At 45.1% G+C, this 26908-nt stretch overlaps 1 protein-coding gene across 1 annotated transcript in view; it reads left to right on the forward strand.

Annotated features, from left to right (window-relative positions):
* aig1 (androgen-induced 1 (H. sapiens)) overlaps positions 1-26908 on the forward strand; it is a 107848-nt gene that overhangs the window by 50445 nt on the left and 30495 nt on the right. The window contains exons 2-3 of the mRNA XM_080200853.1: positions 7995-8150; positions 19513-19614. Coding sequence (XP_080056979.1) covers positions 7995-8150; positions 19513-19614 — 258 coding nt within the window. The remainder of the gene's footprint in view (positions 1-7994; positions 8151-19512; positions 19615-26908) is intronic.

A 26908-nucleotide genomic window follows, 5' to 3' on the forward strand; every position in this document is an offset into this window, starting at 1 on the left:
AAGGAGATCATTCAACCCATCGTGTTTGTGCTGGCTCACTGTAAGTACCTTGTGCCACTTGCCTGCCTTCTCCTCGTAGATCTCCTTTGCAGATAACCATCTAATATCCTCCTGAATTCCTCGGTTAAATCCATTACACTCTCAGGCAATTCATTTTAAACCTAACCACTCACTGGGTGAAGGTGTTTTCTGCATGTTACCATTACTTCCACGGCCAATTACCTTAAATCTGTTTCCTCTGGTTCTTCATCCTTCCACCAGTGGGAACAGTTCCTCCCTATCTACAGTGGCACAGCAGTTAGTATTGCTGCCTTACAGCTTCAGGAACCCAGGTTCAATTCCAGCCTTTGGCAATTGTTTGTGTGGAATTTGTACATTCTCACCATATCTGCGTGGCTTTCCTCTGGGCATTCCAGTTTCCTTCCTCAGTCCAAAGATGTGCAGGTTAGGTGGATTAACCATGCTAAACTGCCCCTCAATGCCCACATGGTAAATGTGTCAGGCCACAGTAATAGGACTGAGGACAGGACCTGGGTACGGTGGTCTCAGTTAATGCAGATTCGATGGCCAAATAGCCTTTTTTGCATTGCAAAGATTCTATGGTTTTATGACCTACTTTGTCCAGACCCCTTATGATTTTGAGTACTTCAGTCACATCTCCTCTCAAACGTTTCTTTTCCAAGGAAAACAGTCCCAACTTCTCCAATCTGCCTTCATAAACAGCATTCCTCACCATTGGGAATCTTTTCTGACCCTCTCCAACACTTTCATTATTTTACTGAAGTGTGACACCCAGGAGTGGACACAATACTCCAGTTGAGGTTGAACCAGCATTCTGTAGAAGTTCAATATAACCACCCTAAACTTTATACTCAATATTGGCAGCACAGTGGCACAGTGGTTGGCGCTGCTGCCTCACAGTGCCAGGGGCTTGGGTTCATTTCCGGCCTCGGATGACTGTCTGTGTGGAGTTTGCACATTCTCCCCCCTGTCTGTGTGGTTTTCCATCGGGTGCTCCTGTTTCCTCCCACACTCCGAAGATGTGCGGTTAGGTGGATAGGCCGTGCTAAATTGACCCTAATGAGAGGGGGAATGGCAGGTAAATGTGTGGGGTTATGGGAATGGGGCGGGATTGTGGTCAGTACAGACTAGATGAGCCAAATGGCTTCCTTCTGCACTGTAGGGATTCTATGATTTTATAATAACCCATTAATAAAGTCCGGGATGTCGCGCGCTTTATTAACTGCTGTCTCAGCCAGTCTTGCCAGCTTCAGTACTTAAGCATGTAAACAACACCCAGGTTCCCAGCTCCTGCACCCCTTTTAGAATTGTACCAGCTATTTTATATTGTCTCTCCACCAGAATGAATCGCTTCACATTTCTCCGTATTAGATTTCACCTTTCACTTATCTGCCTGTTCCACCAACACGTTTATTTTCTTCTGTCAGTCTTAAACGTTGAGGCTATGTGATGGCAGAGAGATCTGGTCACAGAATTGGCTTCCACAGGGATATCATTTCTCCACTTGAATTCCCTGAGGGTGCATCGGTACAAATTACACATTTACAGCCTGGGGCAAGGTCTGTCTCTCTTCCCCATGAAGATACTTTGGTTTGAATTTTATTCACAGCTTGCATACTGTCCATTCGGCACTGATTGTTCATGTTTGACAGGTTGAAGTGACAAATAAACGTCAAAGTTACTGAAGCAGGACACTGTCAGGAGTAGGAAGGGTAAAAGTATCATTTTTCATGCTTCAAGTAGAAAGCACAAAAGGTAACCAGTTTGTTAGATCATTTCTGAGTCTCAGTGTGTGTCACATACACCTTGACTGTCCAGCATTGTACAACGTTATTGTTCTGACAGACAGTGATTTTGATATTAACCCCCATCCTGCCACAATGGATGAGAATGAGTTGAAGGGTGAGGATAAACAATGAAAGTAATGAGGCCCTTAGCCAACAGGCAGGGTATTGTCTGGATAACTGGATGTCATAGCAGGTCAAAGGCTGGGAATCTGGCAGTGAGTGACTCACCTCCTGACCCCCCAAGACCTGTCTACCATCTACAAGGCACAATTCAAGAGTGTGATGGAATACTTGCTTGGACAGTGCAACTTCAACTGGGAAAGGTCAATTAATTAACATATTTAAATTGGGCTTCCACCACCATGCAATTGTGAGCTTGATTTAAAATTAACTTTTGACGAGTTTAAAGTTTATTTATTTATTGTCACAACTAGGCTTACATTAACGCTGCAATGAAATTACTGCGAAAATCCCCGAGTTGCCATACCCTGGTGTCAATTCGGGTACCTTGAGGTGGGGTCCCTCGGCAGTGAGAGGGAGGTGGTAGCTGCCCACTCCACAAGAAAAGCTTTCACAGCACCCCTTGTGGGTCAAGAGGAGCAAGAGTGCTCTCCTTCTACCCCGTCCTCCACCACCCTCACCTCCCACCCCTCAAGGAAACCATAAGCTTCCTGAAGTATCTCCCCCAGACTTCACAACTGCAGGCTACTTCCCTCTCCTGCATCATGGACTGTGTCTTCTCCCCTCTCCATCTATCTACTCAGCAATAACCTGCTCACGGACACTCAGTTTGGGTTTTGCCAGGGTTGCTAAACTCCTGACCTTATTACACCCTGGGTTCAAACATGAACGAAGAGCTGTACTCCAGAGGTGAGCTGAGAGTGACTGCCCTAATATCAAGACAGCATTTGATTGAATGTGGCATCAAGGAACCCTAGCAAAACTGGAATCAATGGGAATTAGGAGAACCTTCCACCAGTTAGAGTCATACCTGGCACAAAGAAAGGTTTGAGGTCAATTATCTCAGCCTCAAAACATCTCTGCAAGAGTCCCTTAGAGTAGTGTCCTAGACCCAACCATCTTCAGCTACTTCATCAGTGACTTTCTTTCCATCATAAGATTAGAAGTGGGCATGTTCGCCGATGATTGCACAACGTTCAGCAACACTCGCAACTCCTCAGATACTGAAGCAGTCCGTATCCAAATGCAGCAAGACCTGGGCAATATCCAGGCTTGGGCCGACAAGTGGCAAATTACATTCCTGCCATCCAAGTGCCAGACAATGACCATCTCCAACAAGAGAGGACCTAACCATCGGCCCCTGACATTCAAGGGCATTACCATCGCTGAATCCCTCACTATCAACATCCCGAACAGTCACCACTGACCAGTAACTGAACTGGACTAGCCATAGAAATACAATGGTTCTCATTGCAGGTCAAAGGCTGGGAATCTGGCAGTGAGTAACTCACCTTCTGACTCCCCAAACCTGTCTAGCATCTTCAAGGCAGAATTCAAGAGTGTGATGGAACACTTGTCTGGATGATGACACTCTAATGACACTGAAAAATGTCAACACAGTTGAGGACAAAGCGGTGCCTCATGATCGCTTCCTCTTCCACAAATATTCACCCCCTCCACCACCAATGAACAGTGGCAGCAGTATCTACCATCTGCAAGATGCACTGCAGCAACTCACCAAGGTTTCTCAAACAGCACCTTCCAAACGCACAACCCTTACCATCTAATAGGACAACCACAGCAGATACCTGGGAAAACCACCACCTACAAGTTTCTCTCCAAGTCACTCAACATCCTGGTGTGGAAATATATCGTTGTTCCTTTGCTGTGGCTGGCTCAAAACAGTGGAATTCCCTCCCTAACAGCACTGTGGGTGTACCTACACCAAGGGACCGCAGCAGTTCAAGGAAGCAGCTCCACCTTCTCAAGGGTAACTAGGGGCAGGCAATAAATTTTGGGCTACCCAGCAATGCCCATACCCCATAAAATGAGACGATGGCCTCGTGATATTATTACTAGGCAATTAATCCAGAAACACAGTGAATGTTCTGGGGACCCGGGTTCGAATCCCACCACGGCAGATGGTGGAATTTGAATTCAATAAAAAAAAATCTGGAATTAAGAATCTACTGATGACCATGAAACCAATATCAATTGTTGGAAAATCCCACCTGGTTCACTCGTGTCCTTTAAGGAAGGAAATCTACTATCCTTACCTGGTCTGGCTGACATGTGACTCCAGAGCCACTGCAATGTGGTTGGCACTCCATTGCCCTCCAAGGGCAACTAGTGTTGGTCAAAAAATGCTGGCCCAGCCAAACGTAACCCAATGAATTAAAAAAAAATGCAGGCTCTCTCCCTCTCTCCACCTGCACCCCACCCCAATCCTGATCATCGACTTTCTCCCCTCTTCCGATCGAACAGGCTGCAGTTTAAGTTCATTTTCATGGCTTGTCCTCATTAGTGCCGAAAGGGTTAAAAAATATTCTCGATGCATTAGCGTTTGATGTGGTTGCTACATCAGCCTTTCAACTGGGGTGTGAAACTTTGCCTTGAGATGAATGTGAAAGTACAGTTGTACTCCCTGGAGGAGCCAATGTTCTCCACCAATTAGATAAAACATCACTAATATTTCTCTGCTTCCTGCATGAATTAAACAGCTATCCTGTTGTCCCATTGGGTTACGTGATTACTGATAACACAAGTGTTTTCTCTCTTCCATCGGAGGTTAATATTTATTTTTCAACCATTCCTAAACTTCTGAACAAAATAAAAATGATAAAGGAAGTGTGGTTTCTCTTAGCATGGTGCAAGGAAAGGAGGTCTCAGACAGACACGTGGTATAACTGTAGGAGTTCCTTGCCTTACACAAAGTGACACCAAATTACCTTGTGGGAAGGGTAAGTGGAGCAGATCTTGTTTGCTGTTTCTCTTCCTGCACCTAGTGGCGCACGAGACAGACTTTCATCTGTTTCCAAAGCTGCGTTTCTCCTGGTAGAACCCTTAATAGTATTAATAGGCAGAGGGATCTGGGTGTACAGGTACACAGGTCACTGAAAGTGGCAATGCAGGTGGAGAAGGTAGTCAAGAAGGCATATGGAATGCTTGCCTTCATCGGCTGTGGCATTGAGTTTCAAGATTGGCAAGTCATGCAGCAGCTTTATAGACCCTTAGTTAGGCTGCACTTAGAATATAGTGTTCAATTCTGGTCACCCCACTACAAGAAGGATGTGGAAGCTTTGGAGAGGGTATAGAAAACATTTACCAGGATTTTGATTGGTATGGAGGGCATTAGCTATGAGGAGATGTTGGAGAAACTTGGTTTGTTCTCACTGGAATGACAGAGGTTGAGGGGCAACTTGATAGAAATCTACAAGATTATGAGGGGATAGTCAGAAGCTTTTTCCCAGGGTGAAGAGTCAATTACTAGGGGACAGAGGTTTAAGGTGTGAGAGGCAAGGTTTAAAAGAGATGTAGGAGGCATGTTTTTTTACACAGAGGGTAGTGGGTGCCTGCAACTCACTGCTGGGGAAGGTGGTGACTTTTAAGGGGGGTCTTGACAAATACATGAATAGGATGGGAATAGAGGGATATGGTTTCCAGAAGAGTAGAGGGCTTTAGTTCACATGGGCAGCATGGTTGGTGCAGGCTTGGAGGGTCGAAAGACTTGCTTTTCTGCTGTGATTTCCTTTGTTCTTTTTCTTTGGAACTAGTTGCCGGTTTGTCGCCAGAGACTTATATCTTAAGGGGCGTTACTCCGCATCAAACATGGATGACCAGGAATTTCTCCCACTCTTACCGCCAGCCATTGCAGTGCAGGAAGGATTTTGCAGGTTGATATTGAATTTGATGGCCACATTGTGAATGCACTTTCCTTGGTCATCAAATCCTGAGGTGGGATATGCTCCTGGAGCTTCTGGTACAGAGGCAGGGGTCTATCCCACAGCACTAGAAGACCTCAGAATGTAACAATGGAGCGAGATTTAAACTAATAAGGCAGGGTGGTGGGGAGGGTGTGAGTGAGGCGGGGAGCAGGTCTGTGGTCTGAACACTCAGATGAATGGGTTTCTCAAACATCCTCCTGCTGCAGGAGACAGTTATGGAGTTGTACTGAGAGCGAGAGGTCCAGCGAGGGGCCTGGAAGGGATTGTGTGGTTGGACGTGGTGAGAAAGGAATCGGGGCTTTTGAAAAGGATAAGTAAATGGTTGTTGAGTGTGTTCCATCGACAGGATGCACTGAAGGAACTGACTGACTAAAGCTCCTTCACTATCACCCATGATCTCTACCACCCAGGAGATCAAGGGCAGCAGATACATTGAAACACCACCACCTGTAAGTTCCCCTCCAAGCTGCTCACCATCCAGACTTGGAAATGTATTGTCGTTCCTACACTGTTGCTGGGTAAAATCCTGGAACTCTCTCTCTAACAGCACCATGGGTGTACCTACTCCACCTGGACTGTGGCGGTTCGCCCCCTCTCAAAGGGCAATTAGGGGACGGGAGATAAATGCTGGTCTGGCCTGTTCCATGAATGGGAGAAAGGTGGTCTGATTATGAACGCAACATTGACATTTTAGCATGACAAACTACCCCAAATATTTTCAATACAGACAACGATTGCAAAGAGGACATAAAACAAATCGATGGAATAATCTGCGTGACTCTCACTATAGGAATCATGAGGATGATTCTCTTCCTGCCAGTTTGTTGCGAGGGGGGAAAGAGGAACAGACACGTTGTGGAGGAGTGGAAGATGCATTTACAGGGTGGCTTGTTCAGCCCTCATGAAAACACTCCTGGCGCTCCTGGCCCACAAGCAGTGCTGTAAAAGAACCCACCTCGTGGATTCCACACCTCCTGCCTTCCTTCAGCTGCTGAGGCTCAGGGAAAAACCCAACCCAACTATTGTTAACAAAATCAGAAAATGTTTGAGATACTCAGCGGGTCTGAGAGTGTCTGTGGAGGGAGAACAGAACCAGTGTTTCAAAATGTTGGGTCTATTCTCTCCCCACAGTTGCTGCCAGGCTTGCTGGCTGGACTTTAACTGGCACACTTGCCTGATGCTTGTACGATCGCGCCTGAGGCCAATGGAGAATGCCGCTCTCTGAGCCTCACCAACCCTAATTCTGGGGTGTTGGTAAAATCAGGACCAATGAGTTTCTCCAGCATTCCCAGTTTTTGTTTCAGATTCCAGCATTTTGCCTTTATCCAACTGTTGTTAAAACCAGAAGAACAGTTAAAAATTAAGACAAGCAGCCTTTTCTAAAATATTTAAACGACTAACCCGCCTCCTGTGAGCCTATTAGTCTCTCATCCCTAATCCCATCTCTGTTAAAATGGAGAGCACAGTAAGATGTCACCAGGTTAGCAGGGTAGGGTTACTGAAATAAGGCCTGGGTGGGATGTGGTCAGTACAGACTCAATGGGCCGAATGGCCTCCTTCTGTACTGCAGGGGTTCTATGAAATACATTACCCAATGTCCACCTACACAGTCTCACTCTGAAACCCTAAAAGCAGAACCTTTTTCCTAAAGTGCCTCACTCAGAGGGAAAAGAAAGTGCATGGAAGAGTTTATATTACTGTGATTAATGCCTTGCCAACTGTAATGTGATGCAAAAGTTTACACTCGACACCTTACTCAAGAGTTTCATGATGCAATGTAATTTTGTAATGGACTAATTGATGACGGAGGGGAGCTGCTGTTAAGATTTTTGGTTAGGAATCTATTATTCAAGCATTGAAACTTCATTGTGTAAACTATACCATAAACATATCGAAGACAATCCAGCGCATTTGCTTTTACTACTGTCTCACTCAGGTCATTTAGCAGCTTAATGTTCACCCTGTGTAACTTTCAGCATCTTTTGTAACTGTAATGAGTACAATTGCTTGGATAATGTCTCGCATGCCAATTTTCAAAGCAAAAATTTTCAGGCTGGACTCGAACCCGGGTCCCTGGCGCTGTGAAGCAGCAAAGCTAACCACCGTGCCACCCTGCATCGTTTGAGTGACATTGAACCAACTGCCTGTTAATCTCTCTCCATTTCCATTTATATTGGCTTCAACGGATCAGTTATTGTTTGTGTTACGCTATTGGTCAAAGTCAAAGTTACCCCGACTACAGATCAGCAAAAGCAAACCTCATGTGTCATTTGCCCGACAGGTGATACAGACTATTTTCTTTGGGATCTGCGTCCTGACTGATCTCTCCAGTCTACTCACTCAAGGCACTGACGACCAAGAACAACAGAGACAGCTCAGGAAACTGATTGCTCTGCGAGATTGGCTCATGGCTGTCTTGGCATTCCCAGTGGGGGTGGTAAGTAACCCCTTTCACGCTCTTTATCTCTTCACAGTCGAATGCGCGCGGCTTCAATTAATAGGAGTAGGAGATGTGGCGTGGTGGCAATGGAGTAGTAATTCAGAGACCCAGACTAATGCTCAGAGGGACATAAGAACATAAGAAATAGGAGCAGGAGTAGGCCATCCAGCCCTTTGAGCCTGCCCCGCCATTCAATAAGATCATGGCTGATCTGAAGTGGATCAGTTCCACTTTCCCGCTTTCTCCCCATAACCCTTAATTCCCTTGTCTATCAGAAACCTATCTACCCGTGACTTAAATATATTTAGCGAGGCAGCCTCCACCACTTCAACGGGCAGAGAATTCCAGAGATTCACCACCCTTTGAGTGAAGAAGTTCCTCCTCAACTCTGATCTAAACTGCCCCCCCCCCTTATCTTGAGGCTGTGCCCTCTAGTCCTGCTATCCTTTCTAAGCGGGAAGAATCTCTCTACCTCTACCCTATCCACCCCCTTCATTATCTTATACGTCTCTATAAGATCCCCCCTCACCCTCCTAAACTCCAACGAGTACAAGGGTTGTCATATGAGGAACAGTTGTGGACTCTGGGTCTGTACTCGTTGGAGTTTAGAAGGATAAGGGAGAATCTTATTGAAATTTACAGGATACTGCAAGGCCTGGTTAGAGCAGATGTGGAGAGGATGTTTCCACTAGTAGGAAAAACTAGAACCAGAGGGCACAACCTCAGGCTAAAGGGACGATCCTTTAAAACAGAGATGAGGGGGAATTTCTTCAGCTGGAGAGTGGTGAATCTGTGGAACGTTTTTCTGCAGGAGGCTATGGAGGCCAGGTCATTGAGTGTCTTTAATACAGAGAGAGGTAGATTCTTGATTAATAAGGGGATCAGAGGTTATGGAGAAAAGGCAAGAGAATGGGGATGAGAAAAATATCAGCCATGATTGAATGGTGGAGCAGACTCGATGGGCCGAGTGGCCTAATTCTGCTCCTTTGTCTTATGGTCTTAGGGGTTCAAATCCCACCATGGCAGCTGGTGGAATTTAAGTTAGATTAATAAATCTGGAATTGTTTCAATAATTGCGACTATGACAACTATCACTAATTATCATTAAAACTCACTAATGTTCTTCAGGGAAGGAAATGTGCCACCCTTACCTAGTCTGGCCAACATCTGACTCTAGATCCACAGCAACGTGTTGACTACTTACTGCTGTTACGGAAATGACCTAGTGAGCCACTCAGCTCAAGGACAATTAGGGATGGGCAACAAATGCTGGCCTCGCTGGTGATGTCCGCATCCCATCAAAGAATACATTTAAAAAGAATATATATTGTGAACTTGAGAGTGAGGATGTAATGGACTAAAATTCAAAAAGGCAATGAATTGGACACTCCAACTCTATGCCTGAATTCCAGCCAGGCACTCCTGGTGCACAGAGTTTTTACCAGCAATACAAAATTGGAACGTTCTTGGAGACTTCAATCAAGGCGCCCCCTTCATTTGATTTGATTTGATTTATTATTATCATATGTATCAGTACACAGTGAAAAGTATTGCTTCTGGCGCGCTATACAGACATACCATACATAGAGTAGGAAAGGAGAGAGTGAAGAATGTAGTGTTCCAGTCATAACTAGGGTGTAAAGAAAAATCAACTTAGTGCGAAGTAGGCCCATTCAAAAGTTTGGTGGCAGCAGGGAAGAAGCTGTTTTTGAGTTGGCTGGTCCATGATCTCAGACTTTTGTATCTTTTTCCGGATGGAAGAGGTAGAAGAGAGTATGTCTGGGTGCATGGGGTCCTTGATTATGCTGGCTGCTTTTCCGAGGCAATGGGAAGTGTGGACAGTGTCAATGAGTGGGAGACTGGTTTGAGTGATGGACTGGGCTACATTCACAACTCTTTGTAGTTTCTTGTAGTCTTGGGAAGAGCAGGAACCATACCAAGCTGTGGTACAACCAGAAAGAATGCTTTCTATGATGCATCTGTAGCAGTTTGTGAAAGTTGTAGTGGACATGCTGAATTTCCATCTATAGAGAGAAAATAGGTGTCATCTTCTTTCCAGACTAAGGAACATAATTTTATCGTATCTTGTCTTTACAGTTGTGGGGACACTCTACTCTTCTTTACAGGCAGTCAAATGCTATACAAAATATTTACTGCGCAGAAAAAGACTATTTGGTCCAACAAGTCCATGCCAGTGTTTATGGTCCATCCAAGTCTCCTCCTAATCTACCTCGCCTAATCTCTTCAAAATATTCTTCTATTGCTCTCTTCACTATGTGCTTATCCAGCTTCACCTTATATCTATCACTGCCATTCATCCCAACTACTTGTGGTAGCGCGTTCTCACCATTCAGTGGGTAAAAGCGTTTCTCCTGAATTTTGTGTTGGATTTATTAGTGACTATCTTGTATCGGTGAGCCTCAGTTTTGGTCTTGCCTGCAAGCGGAAGTATGTTTAACTGATCAAACCTTTTTATAGTCTCAAAGACTCATATCTCTCAGCTTTCTCTTTTCTAAAAACAGAAGGGTCCATCACTCAAATCTAACATTGAAACCCCTCTTAAAATTAAAATTATACACAGGACTGTCACTCCTGACCTGACCAATTGTCTGTCAGTGTAATCTTTGTGGACAAATGCTCCATTGGTCTGGCTATTGTCAGTGAACTTTAGCACAGAAGGAGGTTGTTTGGCCCATCGGGTTCATGCTAGCTCTCTGAGCAATCCAGACAATCCCATTCCCCTATTCTAACCCACAGCCCTGCAAGTTAAATTTCCCTCATGTGCTTATCTAAATTCCTTTTGAAATCATTGATTTGATTTGATTTATTCTTGTCATATGTATTGGCAGACGGTGAAAAGTATTGTATCTTGTGCGCTGTACAGACCGTTCGCAGAGTACGTGGTGGAGAAAGAATGCAGGATGTGGTGTTGCCGTCATAGCTAGAGTCGAGAAGAAGATCAACTTAATATATGGTGGGGTCATTCAAAAATTTGATAGCAGCAGGAAAGAAACTGTTCTTGATTCACCTTCCATCACCATGGGGGTCAGCGAGCCCCATCGTCCTTGTTCAGTGAAACTGAAGAATCTATTTGTGTTCCGGCTCCTTTTCTCTCTCCCACCCACACCCTCTCCACTTCTTCTCTTTTTCATTTTCAATCTATGATACTCATTATTTTAATCTATTATGCAGTGCATTTTTTTAGCATTAACTTTAATTTGTCATCTGTTTGTCTAATTGCTTAACCGATCTAAATCTTTCTGCAAGTCATTAACTGCACTCTGCTGCTTTTAGCACTGTCTCAGATGTAACATGTTTATTATTAACTCAGCAGCTAAGCACCATCAGAGGAGTACTTTAAACAGCTCATTTCTAAAATCCGACCATTCATAACCTCTTCTTCGTCTAAGAATAGCCTCAAAAAGACTTGGCGAAGAAGTTACATCAGGAATTTACTTTAATTCTTTCATGGGATGTATGTGTCGCTGACTTGGCCAGCATTTATTGCGCATCCCTTACTGACCTTGAGAAGCTGGTGGTAAGCCATCTTCTTGAACCTAGAATCAAAGAATAGAATCATCGACTGGAATTTGACCGCTCCATCCGCCACTGGAATGGGTGTGGGGGCAGGCAATGGGAAGGTCAACAGACCCTGGGTGGGATTTTGCGATTTTGGATGAGTGAGGCCATAAAATCTCGCCCACAACATCCCTACGGCCATTTGGCCCATTAAGTCTGCATCAACAACAATCCCACCCAAGCCCTAGCCCGTAACCCCATGTATTTACCCTGCTAATCCCTCTGACACTAAGGGGCAACTTAGCATGGCCAATCAACCTATCCGACACGTCTTTGGATTGTGAAACCGGAGGAAATCCATGCAGACACGGGGTGAATGTGCAAATTCCACACAGACAGTGACCCAACGGGAATCGAACCGGGTCCTTGGTGCTGTGAGGTGCAATGCTAACCACCTGTGCCACAGCGTCACTCCTCTGAGTGTATGTACACCCAGACTGCTGTTAGGAGGAGAGTTCCAGGATTTTGATCCAGTGACAGTGAAGGAACGGCTATATATTTCCAAGTCAGGATGTGACTTGGAGGGGAATGCATGTTGAAGTTGGTGGTTGGGGTCTTAATCAAGCATGTGTGACTTGGATGGGGTTTGCAGGTGGCTGTGTTCCCATGCATCTGCTGCCCTTGTGCTTCTAGTCGGTCATAGTCATAGATTTGGAAGAGGAACACCTTTGGTGAATTGTTGCAGTGCAACTTGTTGCCTCTATGCATCGGTGGTGGAGGAAATGACTGTTAAAGGTGGTGGACGTTGTGGCAATTAAGTGGACTGCATTGTCCTGGATGCTTTGTGAGTGTTGTCGGAGCTGCACTTAACTAGGCAAATGGAGAGTATTCCATCACACTCCTGACTTGAGCCTTGTAGATGGTGGATAGGCTCTGGGGAGTCAGGAGGCGAGTTACTCACTGCAGAGTTCCCAGCCTCTGACCTGCTCTAGTAGCCGCAGTATTTATATGGCTAATCCAATTCAGCTTCTGGTCAATAGTAACCACAAGGATGTTGATAGTGGGGGTTTGGCCATTGAATGTCAAGGGGAGATGATTTGATTCTCTTTTGTTAGAGATGCTGATCTGTTTGGCGCGAATGTTACTTGCCACTCAGCTGCCCAAGCCTGGATATTGCATATGGACTTGGAGGAGTCATGAATGGTGCTGAACATCGTGCAAATAACAACAACAAAAATCCCTTCTTCTGACCTTATGGATACAGGGAAGGTTATTGATGAAATTGCGAAAGATGGTTGGGCCTAGAACCCCACTCTGATCTGCTCCTACAATGATGTCCCAGGACTGCAATGATTGATGTTCAACAACCACAACTTTGTGGTTTGGCCTTTGTGCTGGGTATGGTTCCAACCAGCAGAGAGTTTCCCTCTGATTCTCATTGACTCCAGTTTTGTTAGAATTCCTTGATGCCATTCTCAGTCAAATTCTGCCTTGATGTGAAGGGCAGGCAGCCTCACCTCACCTCTGGCATTCAGGTCTTTTAACAATATTGACACTAAGGCTGTGCTGAAGTTTGGGGAAACCCAAATTGTGTATCAGTGAGCAAGTTATTGGTGTGTATACGCACCAACATTATCTATCCCTATGCTGGTGATCAAGAATAAACTGATGGAGCAGCAATGAGCTGGGTTGGATTTGTCCTGCTTTTGTGGACAGTACAGACCTGGGTGATTTTCTACATTGCCGGGTAGATCCCAGTGTCGTATGTACTGAAACATCAGCGGGTATGTCTAGTTCTGGAACAATTAAGGAATAAATAAGGAATATCTATCCTTGCAGTGACTGTTTGATTAAGGTGAGGCTAGAGGTTTTTTGTGGTACTTCAATGAGATTTTTTAAACTGGTATCTATTGAAAAATATTGCACAAGGGACATGGGAGCATCAACACCTGCAAGCTTCCCTTCAAATCACACACCATCCTGACTTGGAACTAGACCACATAGTGGTAAGCACTGCTGCCTCACAGTGCCAGGGACCTGGGTTCGATTCCCAGTTTGGGTCACTGTCTGTCTGGAGTTTGCATGTTCTGCCTGTGTCTGTGTGTGCCCCCACCTCCTGGGTGCTCCAGTTTCCTTCTACAGTCTGAAAGATACGCTGGTTAGTTGCATTGGTCATTCAAAATTCTCCCTCAGTGTACCCAAACAGGCGCTGGAATGTGGCGACGAGATTTTCGCAGAAACTCCATTGCAGTGTTAATGTAAGCCTACTTGTGACACCAATAAATAAACTTTAAACTTTTAAACCTTTGCCGTCACTGGGTCAGAATTCTGGAAGTACTTCCCTAACAGCACTGTGGGTATACCTGCACCACAAGAACTGCACCATTACATTCTCATGAGTAGTTACGGATTAGCAATAAATGCTGGTCTTGCCAGTTGATACCCACATCCTGAGATTGAACTAAAAAATCAGATTATTAGTCTGTGCCAATTGTTCAAACACAAACGTTAGGATTTTCCAGCTGCACTTGTCCCAAGGCTGGAAAATCCCACCGGGGGTCAACAGACCTTAGTATGGTCCATGTCCAACCGCTACAATTCCCATGGTGGGCCGGAAGGGTAAATTCAGCCCAGTTTCCATTTTTCTTCAGAGGAATCCATTTTTTAATCAGTTGTTTGACGAACTAAAGATTTCAAGATATTGATATGCAGAGACCCATTTAAGAAATGTTTCAAGAATATGAACACCTTCCCTCATTTGAAGCAATAGCTTCAAAAGTCTTGTGGATTATTTTTATTCTTAGGTTCCTCACCCAGATTTAATCTTTTCAAAGTTTATTTACTCATCACAAGTTAGGCATACATTAATTCCCCTAGTCGCCCCACTCCAGCATCTGTCCGGGTACACTAAGGGAGAATTTAGCACGCAACCTAACCCGCACATCTTTGGACTGTGGGAGGAAACCAGAGCTCTCGGAGGAAACCCACGCAGACATGGGGGAAATTGCAAACTCCACACAGACAGTGACCAAGCCAGGAATCGAACCCAGGTCCTTGGCACTGTGAGGCAGCAGTGTTTACCACTGTGCCACCATGCCGCTCTTCTGTCCTCTTTTGAAGATGTTGGTTTCTCACTTGGGATGATCCTTAGAAGCTGAATATTGTCGAAAGGAGAGACATGTTGCAAAGATTTTAGTCTTGCATTCGTCTGGACAAACACAAGAATGCCAAATTTCAAATAATAGCAACAATTTATACGGCAGGAGAAAAGGGTGCTGATTGGTTGGCAAGTTTACTCTGATTGGTCAAAATGTTACCATGGAGAAAGCAACAGGGAACTATACGCTTCCCAAGCTCTTGGATAATACAAAAAAGTTGCAAACTTGAACATATTCCTTTTGTTTGCAGAGAATAGAACCCCCCCCCATGTGAATGGGTGTAGCCACCAGCAAGTGTAAATAGGCCACACTATGAGCTCAATCCTTAGAACCCTTCAGTTAAGAAAATAGGCAAGGGTGCCACAGCCTAGTACCCCCTAGTAAAACTTATCAACAACAGATGGAGCCTGATATGCTGACGTCTTCCAACACCACGGAAATAAATGCTGCCTACTCCAACAGTGGAGCTGGCCAGGTCAGGAGTGTAGGGTACAGGCTCACTACTCTCACCTGTATCCCACCACAGCAAAAATTGGGACTGGGAATCAGATCCTGCTCAACATCTGGGTCTCAGCATAAACAGGAAATCTCCCCCCAACGCTCGCCCAAAAAAAAACCTTAATTGCTATTGCACATCTTAGACACTTAAGAATAATATTTTACGTTTTACATTTACACTTATATTTTATACTTCAGAATAAGTTTTGAAATATTATAGAATTTTTGAAATGTAATAGAATTTTAGTGGATAACTAATACTTGAAAATTTGTGAATGTTTTTACAGATTTGTATCAACCCCTTTTTCTTTGGTGCTGGTTTTTGATTAGCATTTAATACTTTGCAAAGAAACGAAGGTGTTCTAAAGTGTCATGCCTGGAACATCTCCAAATTGCTCTGTTATCTCCTGGTTGCTGCTGTGTGTACCTGCAGCAGTGAGTGTTGGTTTATTGTGTGGAATTGTAGCGAGCGTAATTTCAATTCACAAAGAAGAAAGAAAATTACAGCACAGGGAACAGCCGCTTCAGCCCCTTCCAAGCCTACACCCACCACGCTACCCGTCTGAACTAAAATCCCATACCCTTCCGGGCAGCATATCCCTCTATCCCCATCCTATTCATGTACTTGTCAAATCGCCCCTTAAAAATCATTACTGCATCTGCCTTCCCCGCAGCGACTTCCAGGCACTTACCTCGTACATCTCCTTTAAATCTGGGCCCTCGCACCTTAACCGTGTGCCCACGAGTAATTGACTCTTCCACCCTGGGGGGAAAAAAAGCCTCTCGTTAACACCTTTCTTTTATTTATTCCAATTTTATTCCTGTTTCTCATTTTAAAATGCTGCGCGCAGACATTTACATTGGATGCTGCGGTAAACTTGGAGAAACTCTAATTCAAAGCAGGTTTTTATGCTTAGTGGAAAAACTGAAAGGAAGCAGGTGAAGAATACAGAACCGGGGAGAGGCATTCAAATCTGCTCCATGTGTTCTTTAGATCGGGAAAGTTAATGCCACCAGAGAGAATACTGTTCTAATTTCACTAATAATTGGCTTAATTAATGTTTCACGAGCTGCAGACGGGTTTAATGGTCCATGGAAATTGCGGAGTCATGGTAATTCCTGTAAATTTTCCATTATTATTCCGAACAGCACTTTGCATCTTCAGTGTTGCACTCCAGGACACTTGCACACACAGAAATGCCTCTTTGAATCCAGTATCAGAGCCTGAGGTCTCACCCTATCTCCATCATTCAATATGGGATACATCGGAACACAGACTGGCCCAGATGATCTGACGTCCGGATCATTGGAGAGTACACACACTCCCAAGATGCACGCCTAGACCCCTGAGAGGGGCCAACGCACTGACTCCGTGGGAATTGCCTGGGCCGTTGAGCTATTCCCCTTGCTTCCATGGACCCCGACTGCACCCCCTCCCCACCTCCTTGCCCACCCTCTCTCCCACGCACTGAGACGCTCATAGCCAACACACAGGAGAGCTTGTTAAAAGTCTCAGTTGTAAAAAGGAGGATGGTTTGCCTTCCCCTTACGATGCAGCACCAAGAGGAAGCAGCTGGATGGAAGTTAGGCTCCGGATTTCCGGGATCGAAAAGCGTGCGGGGGCGCTGAGCTGTTGCGTGGTGCAGGAAAGCAGGAGCAGAGTGGCAATCCCTCGGAGATTGCCGGAAGAGCCGGGTCATTTAGACAAAACCAACGAACAGGAAGTGTTGGACAAACTCTGCAGCAAGGCAGGATCTGAGAGAGAAACGGAGCTAATGGGCGGGATTTTCCAACCTTGCTTAGCCCGAAACCGGAAAATCCCACTCGAGGTCAACAGATATTTCCATGGGTTCGCCCCTCGCCCCCATTCCCGTGGCGGGCGGGCAGTAATATTCAAGCCCAGTGTTTCAGGTCGACCTCTCGTCAGAACTGGAAAGAGGTCAACAGGTTTAAGCAAGTGGGTGAAGGAAGCGAGTGATGGAGGCGGGAGGCAGGAGAGGCTCAGCGTCAAAGAGGAAAATGGTGCAAAGCGAAAGGAGATGGCAGTAGGACAATAACAAAAAGGAAAACAACGCCAGCTTGCATGTTTATAGCACCTTTAATGTGATAAAGAAAGAGCTGGTCTCCAAAAAGCTGTAAATTATAAAAACAGCACCATTAGCAGTTCGCTACTGTCTGTAGAAACGTGAGCTGTGGTTATGGTCTGTAATTGTTCAGTGGTTGGGTCTGGAAGGCCTTCAGTTATAGGCCTGTTTGTGATGGCCAACACACCAGCCTGCTGTCCAGAGCTTCCTCTCAGTCCCTTCCAATAATTAAAGGTTTTTAAAGTTTATTTCTTAGCGTCACAAGTAGGCTTACGTCAACACTGCAATGAAGTTACTGTGAAAATCCCCTAGTCGCCATATTCCAGTGCCTGCTTGGGTACACTGAGGGAGAATTTAGCATGGCCAATGCACCTATCCAGCGCGTCTTTCAGGTTGTGGGAGGAAACTAGAAGAAACCAGAGAAATCCCACGCAGACACAGGGAGAATGTGCAAACTCCGCACAGACAGTGATCCAAGCCGGGAATCAAACCCAGGTCCCTGGCGCTGTGAGGCAGCAGTGTTAGCCACTGTGCCACCGTGCTGCCCAAAATTCACGGATTGTCGGCTCAACCTATTTGTAGTGTCCACCTCAGTGGCCTTCCTCAGTAACTAGAGGGTCTATTTTAACTTGGGGTGGGATTTGGAAAAGTTACGAGGAGTGGGGTTTGCAGGATCTCATTGGGAAGAACAGGAGAGGAAGCACAGCTGAGGGAGTCCTAAACGTATGTGATCCAGGAGAGTAATGCTGATCCCCCCAGGACCACCAGGACAGCTTACAAATTAAAACATCTACGTTGAAAGTTGCAGTCAGAACTTTCAGACCCCAATACCTAAAGAAGGATCCCACTAGATTTCAGGAAGTTATCCTTAGTGTCTTCACAGTGGAGTGAGTTATAATGGAAAATGGTGGGACCAATGTTTTCTGGATCATTCTAACTCCCGCCTTCCCAAAAGGATTGAAAACATTGCAGAGACCTGTTGAGTGAAAATGTCCTTCTCCTTACTCCTCACCAGCTCATTTTTAAACTTGGAGCTTGGCATCGGAACAGTATCCTTGGAACAACTTTGCTAATTACTTCAATAAAGGCAAGCCTATGCCTTCCTTATCTCTCTATCTACTCGTATGGCCACTTTCAGAGAGCTACAGGTTTGAATCTCAAGATCCCCCTGTACATCAGTGCTCTCCAGGGTCTTGCCATTAACTGCATTGTTACCCTTAACATTTGATCTCCCACCTCACACTTGCTCATGTTAAACTCTGCCATTTCTCTGTCCATATCTGCAGCTGATCTATATCCCGCTGTATCCTTTGACAACTTTCTACACTATCTACAACTCCACCTATCTTTGTGCCATCTGCAACTTACTAACCCATTCATCTATGTTTTCATCCAAGCCATTTATACACATCACAAATAGCAGGGATCCCAGTACGAATCCCTACGGAACACCACTAGTCACGGTCCTCCAGGCGGAAAAGCTCCCTTCCACCACTACTCTCTGGTTTCTATGAGCAAGCCAATTTTGAATCCAAGTGGCCAAGACACCGTGGATCTCATACATCTTCATTTTATCTGCGTCCTTTTGAAATTCTACACTGTCCTCTTCACATTTCACAATTCTTCCAAGTTCAGATATTTTGACAATTTAGTCACAGCAAATGTTTGGTTTGATTAAGAGAGATGGAACCAGGTAACATGCTAAATTATGCTCTGGGAATGAATATCGATTTGATTTGATTTGATTTATTATTGTCACATGTTATAACATACAGTGAGAAGTATTGTTTTTTACGCACTATACAAACAAAGCATACCCTTCACAGAGAAGGAAAGGTGAGGATGCAGAATGTAGTGTTACAGTCATAGCTAATACTTAGAGAAAGATCAACTTAATGCAAGGTAGGTCCATTCAAAAGTCTGACAGCAGCAGGGAAGAAACTGTTCTTGAGTCGGTTGGTACTTGAATCTTGCACAGAAAGGAGAAACATCAACTTAAACCAAGGCTTCATGCAACATATAAGAACCAGCTCCTATACTACATGCCTTTGAGAAAGAATAGGTATTGTTACTTGAGTTTGATTTATTATTCTCTTGCAGATGGTCGTGATAATATTCTGGGCCCTATACTTATATGATCGAGAGTTGGTTTATCCCAAAATCTTGGACAGCTTTATACCACCGTGGATTAACCATGGAATGGTGAGTACAATGGAGACACGTTTGTTGAAAGTTACTGCAAGTTGATGAAACTGTTCTGACTCAGAATTTTTGTGGAGTAAGTGAAGAGGAGAGGGGGTGAAGTTACTTTCCTTGGCAAAACTTCAAGCCACAACTCACTATTGCCAGTTTTCAAAGGCTAGTTTAATCTAGCCCATTTTGCTTTCCTATTGTGCATCCATATAAAGGACTTGCATATCTTAAGTTTTTCTAAACAATGGGCCAGAGATACTGAGAATGCCACCTTTACACCCAGTGAGAAGGAAAGGACACACACCTGCTGTCTCAGGAGTGTCCTGAGGAGTGCTCTCTCTCTCTGTCCATTTTGGATCTAGCCTAAATTACCTGAGTCTTTCTCCTGGATTTTGCATGAGTGTTTTTCTCCAAAAATTAAGGAACCTTAATATCACCACCAAGAATTCAGTATAATCGCTTGGTTGTACAGAACTTGATTATTGCGGAAGATAGAGACTGTCCAAACTTTTCTTCTTTCACTCAGCAGGACAGATACAAGAATGTTAAATTTCAAGGAACAACAATTTATAATGCATGAGAAAAAACTGCTGATTGGTTGGCAAGCTGGCTCTAATTGGTCGAGGCTTTGCCATGGAGAATGTACGAAGAATTGGGCCTTTTTTTGAGTTAATCAAAAGCCTGGAGGACAATTATTCACTGATGCATTCCCCATAGCAATGCCTCGACCAATCATAGTTGAATTGCCAACCAATCAGCACCCTTTTCTCAAGCTGTATAAATTGATGATCCCTTTGAAATCTGGTAATCGTGCATCTGTCCTGATGAGTGCAAGATCAAAAACTTTGACGGTCTGTCTCTATTGACAATGTTAATAATGAGAACATGTGAAAGTTTTGTACTGTGAAAAGACTATCAATGCTGACTTTGCATCTGGGGAGATCATTTTGTGACACTTACCATTAAAGGGAAGAATTCATAAGCAACACATGAGTAAAGTGAAACTCCTAAAAGCTCTCTCTCTCCTTCTCTCTCTATCGCCTCTATGGAATTAGATAAGCAAATTTATGTGCTTTCAATTCTCATGTGTCACAGGTACTCATTGTAGTGGGAGCAATCTGAGGTGGTAAATTAAAGCTATCACACAGGGAAGCATGTTTGTACAACATCAAAACATAACTCTTCAGTTTTTTTTCTATCGCGTAGTCATGCTAAATGAAGCCAAGTGCTGAAGATGCTAAATGCTCTTTAACAAGTGAGGTCCATGGGCTGTGACTTTGGCACTGGTGACACGAGGCAAAATGGCTGTCTTGGTACATGAATACTTCACTGGTCAAGTTAATGAGACTGATTATAACTTGCCCAACTTGGGAGTCTCACAACTGCAGAACAGTGTAGATAATCTTACCACCCCATTGGCAGTGCCATATTTAAGTTGATCCACATCTCATCCAGGGCAAAGCAGCCCACTTGACTGGGACCCCATCCATCATCTTAAACATCAACTCCCCCCACACATATTGTATAGTGGCATTGACAAGATACACATCATAAACTCACCAGTGTTCCTTCTACTGACCTCTACCAGAACAAGGACAGCAGATACCTAGGAACACCACCACCTGTAAAGTTCCCTCCAAACCATCCTGACTTATAAATATGTTGCTGTTCCTTCGTCATCACTGGGTCAAATTCCTGAGACTCCCTCCCAAACAGCACCATGGCTGTACCTACACCTCTTGTACCTACACCATTCTGCCACCTGCCAGGTACAGCATTATACTTTAGCAAGCTGCAACGTGGACTACCATGCCCAGCAAGAAAATAATTTGCACGTTTTAAGCAATTCCCGTTCTTACATTCGAGTTTCACTGTCGGAAAACGAAACTCCATTTTCCTGTGTTTCCTTCAACTCTGCCCAAGTATTGTGAAAAGGGACATATTTTCTTTCAGCCAAGTGTTGGGCAAAGGTGGCGGTCAGACACGCCAAGTGGAATTTCACCACCTCGCCCGCCTGAGGCTCGTAAGATCCCACACGAGGCCAAAGGAGAAACCACTGACCTCACCCACTTTACCCCCAACCCACTGACCTCACCCACTCTACTCAACCCACTGACCTCGGTCTGGGCGTGCTGGTAAAATTCCGGCCACATTGTCTACGTTTATTGTTGAGCAATACCAAATCTCCACTAGAATAGTTCCATTCCTCCTTTGGTATCACAAAGGAGTACAATCTACAAGGGACTCAGGGTGTGGAGAAGCATGTGGGCGAATTAAGTTAAGGCCAAATCAGATCAGCCATGGTCTTATTGAATGGTGCGGGAGGTTCCAAAGGTTCCAAATAGCCTAGTCCTGTCCCTAGTTCGAAGGCTCTTTTGGAAGCAAAATATTTAGTTCCAAGAAAAAGGAGGAAAGTTTTACAGAATTTTATAGTCTCCGCTCTGAACATATTTTGCATAATTTTCTTCACACTTCATCTGTTTGTTTGTGGTTGTAGCCATAGCAATGGTATTCACACCCATTTAGTTCAGGGAATTTACGGTCCAGTGCACATTCTTTGCATATTATCAGTATCTCTCTCACAAATAAATCGACAATATCCAAATCCTGCGTTACCAAGGGTTACGAGAAATACTTCCTGACCGCAGGCTCAGATGACGGTGGGAGAAGAGGCTGTGCCCCTGAGATGTGTTATTTTTTGCTCCATACTGTGGCTATTTGCAGAGCCTACTTTGTGACATGGGTCAGTAATGGGTTGGGAGAGAGGAGGCAGCAAGTTGGAATAGAGTGTACTCTGACTAATGGGGTGTGACAAGTGCTTTTCTCTGGGCGTCTGCACTGGGGCCTCAGCTTTTCACTACATATGTCAAGGACTCGAATGAAGGAATGGCAAGTTGTATATCCAAGTTGCAAATGACTCAAAGTTAGGATGCACAGTGAGTTCTGTTGAATGGGAGCTGGGAGGTTCTTATGGACATAAACCAAGTAGGTGAGTAGCAATACCCACGGCAAATGGAATTTCAATGCAGGGAAATGTGATGCCATCCACAGTGAATCTAAGAAAGTTAGATCTGAATATTTTCACCATGAAAAGAGCATGGGATATGTAGAAGAACAAAGGGATTTCATGTTCACGGGTACAGAGACAGAAGGAAATTTCAAAGACAAATAGAATGTCAGCCTTTGTCTTAAGCAGATTAGCACCATGAAATGGGTAAACACTGCTTCAGTGTACTGAGTTCTTTACTCAGAGGGTAGTAAGGGCGTGGAATGCCCTACCTGCAGCAGTTGTGGACTCGCCAACTTTAAGGGCGTTCAAATGGTCAGTGGATAGGTATATGGATAACATTGGAATAGTTTAGGTTAGAGGGTCATTAGATTGGTTCCACTGGTCGGCGCAACATCGAGGGCTGAAGGGCCAGTACTGCGCTGTAATGTTTTATGTTCTATCAGGTGGAAAGCTGCTCTGAGTTTTGGGCATCTCCTGGAGTTAGTACAGCTCAGATTCGCCTGAACTATACCAGGACTAAACGGGTTGAGGGGGTGGGGAGGGAGGGGGTGGTGGGAGGGCTGTTTGGCAAGCGTAGCGGGTGGGACAGAAAGTTTGGTGGACTGCGTAAAGGTCCATTTGACAGGAATTTCTGGTCTTCCGACGCAAGTGGCCGGAGAATCCCAGTATAATTAGGGACCCCATGCATCCCGGACATTCTCTCTTCCATCTTCTTCCATCGGGAAAAGATACAAAAGTCTGAGGTCACGTACCAGCCGACTCAAGAACAGCTTCTTCCCTGCTGCCATCAGACTTTTGAAAGGACCCACCTTATATTAAATTGATCTTTCTCTACATACTAGCTATGACTTTCACACTACATTCTACACTGTATCCTATCCTTCTCTATGAACAGCATGCTCTGTTTGTATAGCACACAGGAAACAATACTTTTCACTATGTACTAATACATGTGACAATAATAAATCAAATCACATCAAATCAAAGTAATACTTTCTATTAGGAGGCTTTCTGACTACTGGAGCTTGTCTCAAAATCGGAATTTAGAACATAGAACATAGAACCCTACAGTGCAGAAACAGGCCCTTCGGCCCATCGAGTCTGCACCGACCACAGTCCCACCCAGGCCCTATCCCCACACATTTACCCACTAATCCCTCTAACCTACACATCCCAGGACACTAAGGGGCAATTTTAGCATGGCCAATCAACCTAACCTGCACATCTTTGGACTTCCTTTAAGAAAGGAGCAGATCACATACTGACGCACCACAACTTCCACTTCCTTTACATTTAAGACACAAGGGTGGGATTTTCCAGCCCTTTCCTGGTGGCGGGGATACGAACAACGACATCCCCCGTTGACAGCGGCGAGACCAGAAGATCCCACAGCTGACTAATAGCTCCTCTGTTTCTGCAAAAGACTCCGTGGGAGGTGGGGGTTAATGGAAAAGTAAATCCATGAGCACCGGTGTGAGAAATAACAAACTCACTCAAGATGCTTGTATATCTGTACAGGCCCTCTACCCGGAAGTGCTGTAATGACTCTTATTGTCATTGATAATGGATGAACACACTCAGGGGTGGCACAATGGCACTGCGGTTAGCACTGCTGCCTCGCAGTGCCAAGGATTTGGGTTCGATCCCGTCCTTTGGTCACTGTCAGTGCGGAGTTTGCACATTCTCCCAGTGTCTGTATGGGTTTCCTCCAGGTGCTCAGGTTTCATCACTGTCCAAATTTGTGCAGGTTAGGGTTGATTGGCCATGCTAAATTAACCCTTGTGTCAGGGGGTTTAGCAGGGTAAATATGATTTGATTTGATTTATTATTGTCATATGTATTAGTATACAGTGAAAAGCATTGTTTCTTGCGCACTATACAGACAAAACATACCGTTCATAGAGAAGGAAAGGAGAGAGTGCAGAATGTAGTGTTACAGTCATAGCTAGGGGTGTAGAGAAAGATCAACTTAATGTGAGGTAGGTCCATTCAAAAGTCTGACAGCAGCAGGGAAGAAGCTGTTCTTGAGTCGGTTGGTACGTGACCTCAAACTTTCACATCTTTTTCCCAAAGGAAGAAGGTTGAAGAGAGAATTGAGGGGTTGGGAAATAGAATCCCTGGGTGAGATTGCGGTCGGTGCAGACTCGATGGGCTGAATGGCCTCCTTCTGCACTGTAGGGATTCTGTAATGTATGAATCCCTTGGCAATTTTTATATCTCTCTCTATATATTTACACCAGCCTATGATTCCGGTTTCCCTTTTTCCATTGGAATGACACTGATGTTTTTCTGGGAGTTTTAAATACAGGGTGGTTGAACGATGTGCAGCTGCAGATTCGAAGCCAGCTGCAGTCTGACCCAATCTGACAGGAAGTACACATTGCAAAGTACAGCCGTGACATGCTGATATTGTCCCATCAACTTTCCTGATCTGTCAGGTGCTCTGCAACGCTGAACTATTCCGAACTGTTTTCTGTTGTATAAATATGTCACCCTGGGGGCAGGTCGAGAGTAGGTTCACCCTCAATTAGAGGGTTACTGTTTGGTTCTGCGATGGTCTGGTCTTTCAGTGTTTGTTCAGACCCTGTGTTGGCAGAGTTTCAGATTGTATGTAATTAAAATGAACATTTTCCCTGGTGATGTGCTCTATCTCCCCACTGGATGCATTAGCCTGGAAATAACTGCTCAGCATAAATACTTTCATTGGTGGATATTATGCTCAGGGGAGTGAGGTCAGGAAATTGTTAGTTGCTGAGCTGGCTCACGTCCCGCTTGTGGAACACCACCTTTGAAATCCCTGCACTGCGCTGTGCTGCCAGCGTGTGTGCTGACAGTGTGAACAATGCGACAGCAACAGGGTTCTCCTGCCTCTCGTGTTGGGCGTTAACCTTACCCAGGTTCTGGTGTGGCGGAGGGACTAAAATGCTATCGCTTTCCATCTGCTAGGAGGACCACAAAGAGAAATGGAGGGAATGCCGGCAATATTGGAAAGCAGCTTGTGTTGTGCCACCTACTCTAGTGACAGGTTAGCATAGCATCATAGAACCCTACAGTGCAGAAAGAGGCCCTTCGGCCCATCAAGTCTGCATGAACACAATCCCACCCAGGCTCTACCCCCATATCCCTACATATTATACCCACTAATCCCTCTAACCTACGCATCCCTGGACACTAAGGGGCAATTTATGAGCATGGCCAATCAACCTAACCCCGCACATCTTTGGACTGTGGGAGGAAACAGTAGTACCCGGAGAAAACCCACACAGACACGAGGAGAATGTGCAAACTCCACACAGACAGTGACCTGAGCCGGGAATCGAACCCAGGACCCTAGAGCTGTGAAGCAGCAGTGCTAACCACTGTGCCACCGTGCCGCCCCCAGGTTCGTTCGGGTACAGCTGCCTGGCAGTGACAAGGGGAGGAACCGAGGGTCAGCTTTGTCAGAATTCCCAGCTTCATTCATCTACCTTCCGAACTGCTGCAGTCAGCCAACAGGGAAGCAATGACACTGCCCGTGCCAAGGTCTCTGGCTGTGTCAAGTCACGGGAATGCTTACCGTGGATGGCTGTACTGCACGCATGTATGTCACACATGCCAACTGCGGCTTTTCTTAGACGCCAGACTAGGTAAACACAACATACCTGCTGCATCAGCCAATCATAGAATCCCTACAGCACAGAACGAGGCCATTCGGCCCACCGAGTCCACACCGACCACCCAGGGCCTATCCCCGTAACTCGCATTTACCCTACTAATCCCCCTGATACTAAGAGTCAATTTAGCACGGCCAATCAACTTAACCTGCACATCTTTGGGTTGTGGGAGGAAACTGGAGCACCCAGAGGAAACCCACTCAGACACGGGGAGAACATGCAGACTCCGCACAGGCAGTGACCGAGGCCGGAATTGAACCCTGGCACTGCGAGGCAGCAGTGCTAACCACTATGCCACCATGCTGCCCAATTCTGGCGCTTTTAATCTGATCATATTAGTCTTTCCCAAAAACCTTCATCATCTTTCCCATTCCTGGAATAAGGACAGCAGCTGGGTTACAGGTCGATAGCTGTTCAAATCCACATTTCTTTAAATTCATTTGTTAGCATTTGTTGCCCATCCCTAGTTGTCCTTGAACTCAGTGGCATGTTGGGCCATTTCAGAGGGCAGTTGAGAGTCAACCACATTGCTGTGGCACTAGGGTCAGGTAAGGACAGCAGATTTCCTTCCCCAAAGGACATCAGATAGGTTTTTCCAACAATTGATATGGTCAAAAGTAGATTCTTAATTCCAGATTTT

This window comes from Carcharhinus amblyrhynchos, chromosome 12 (genome assembly GCF_965287045.1).
Source record: "Carcharhinus amblyrhynchos chromosome 12, sCarAmb.v2.hapA, whole genome shotgun sequence".
Classification (NCBI taxonomy): Eukaryota; Metazoa; Chordata; class Chondrichthyes; order Carcharhiniformes; family Carcharhinidae; genus Carcharhinus; species Carcharhinus amblyrhynchos.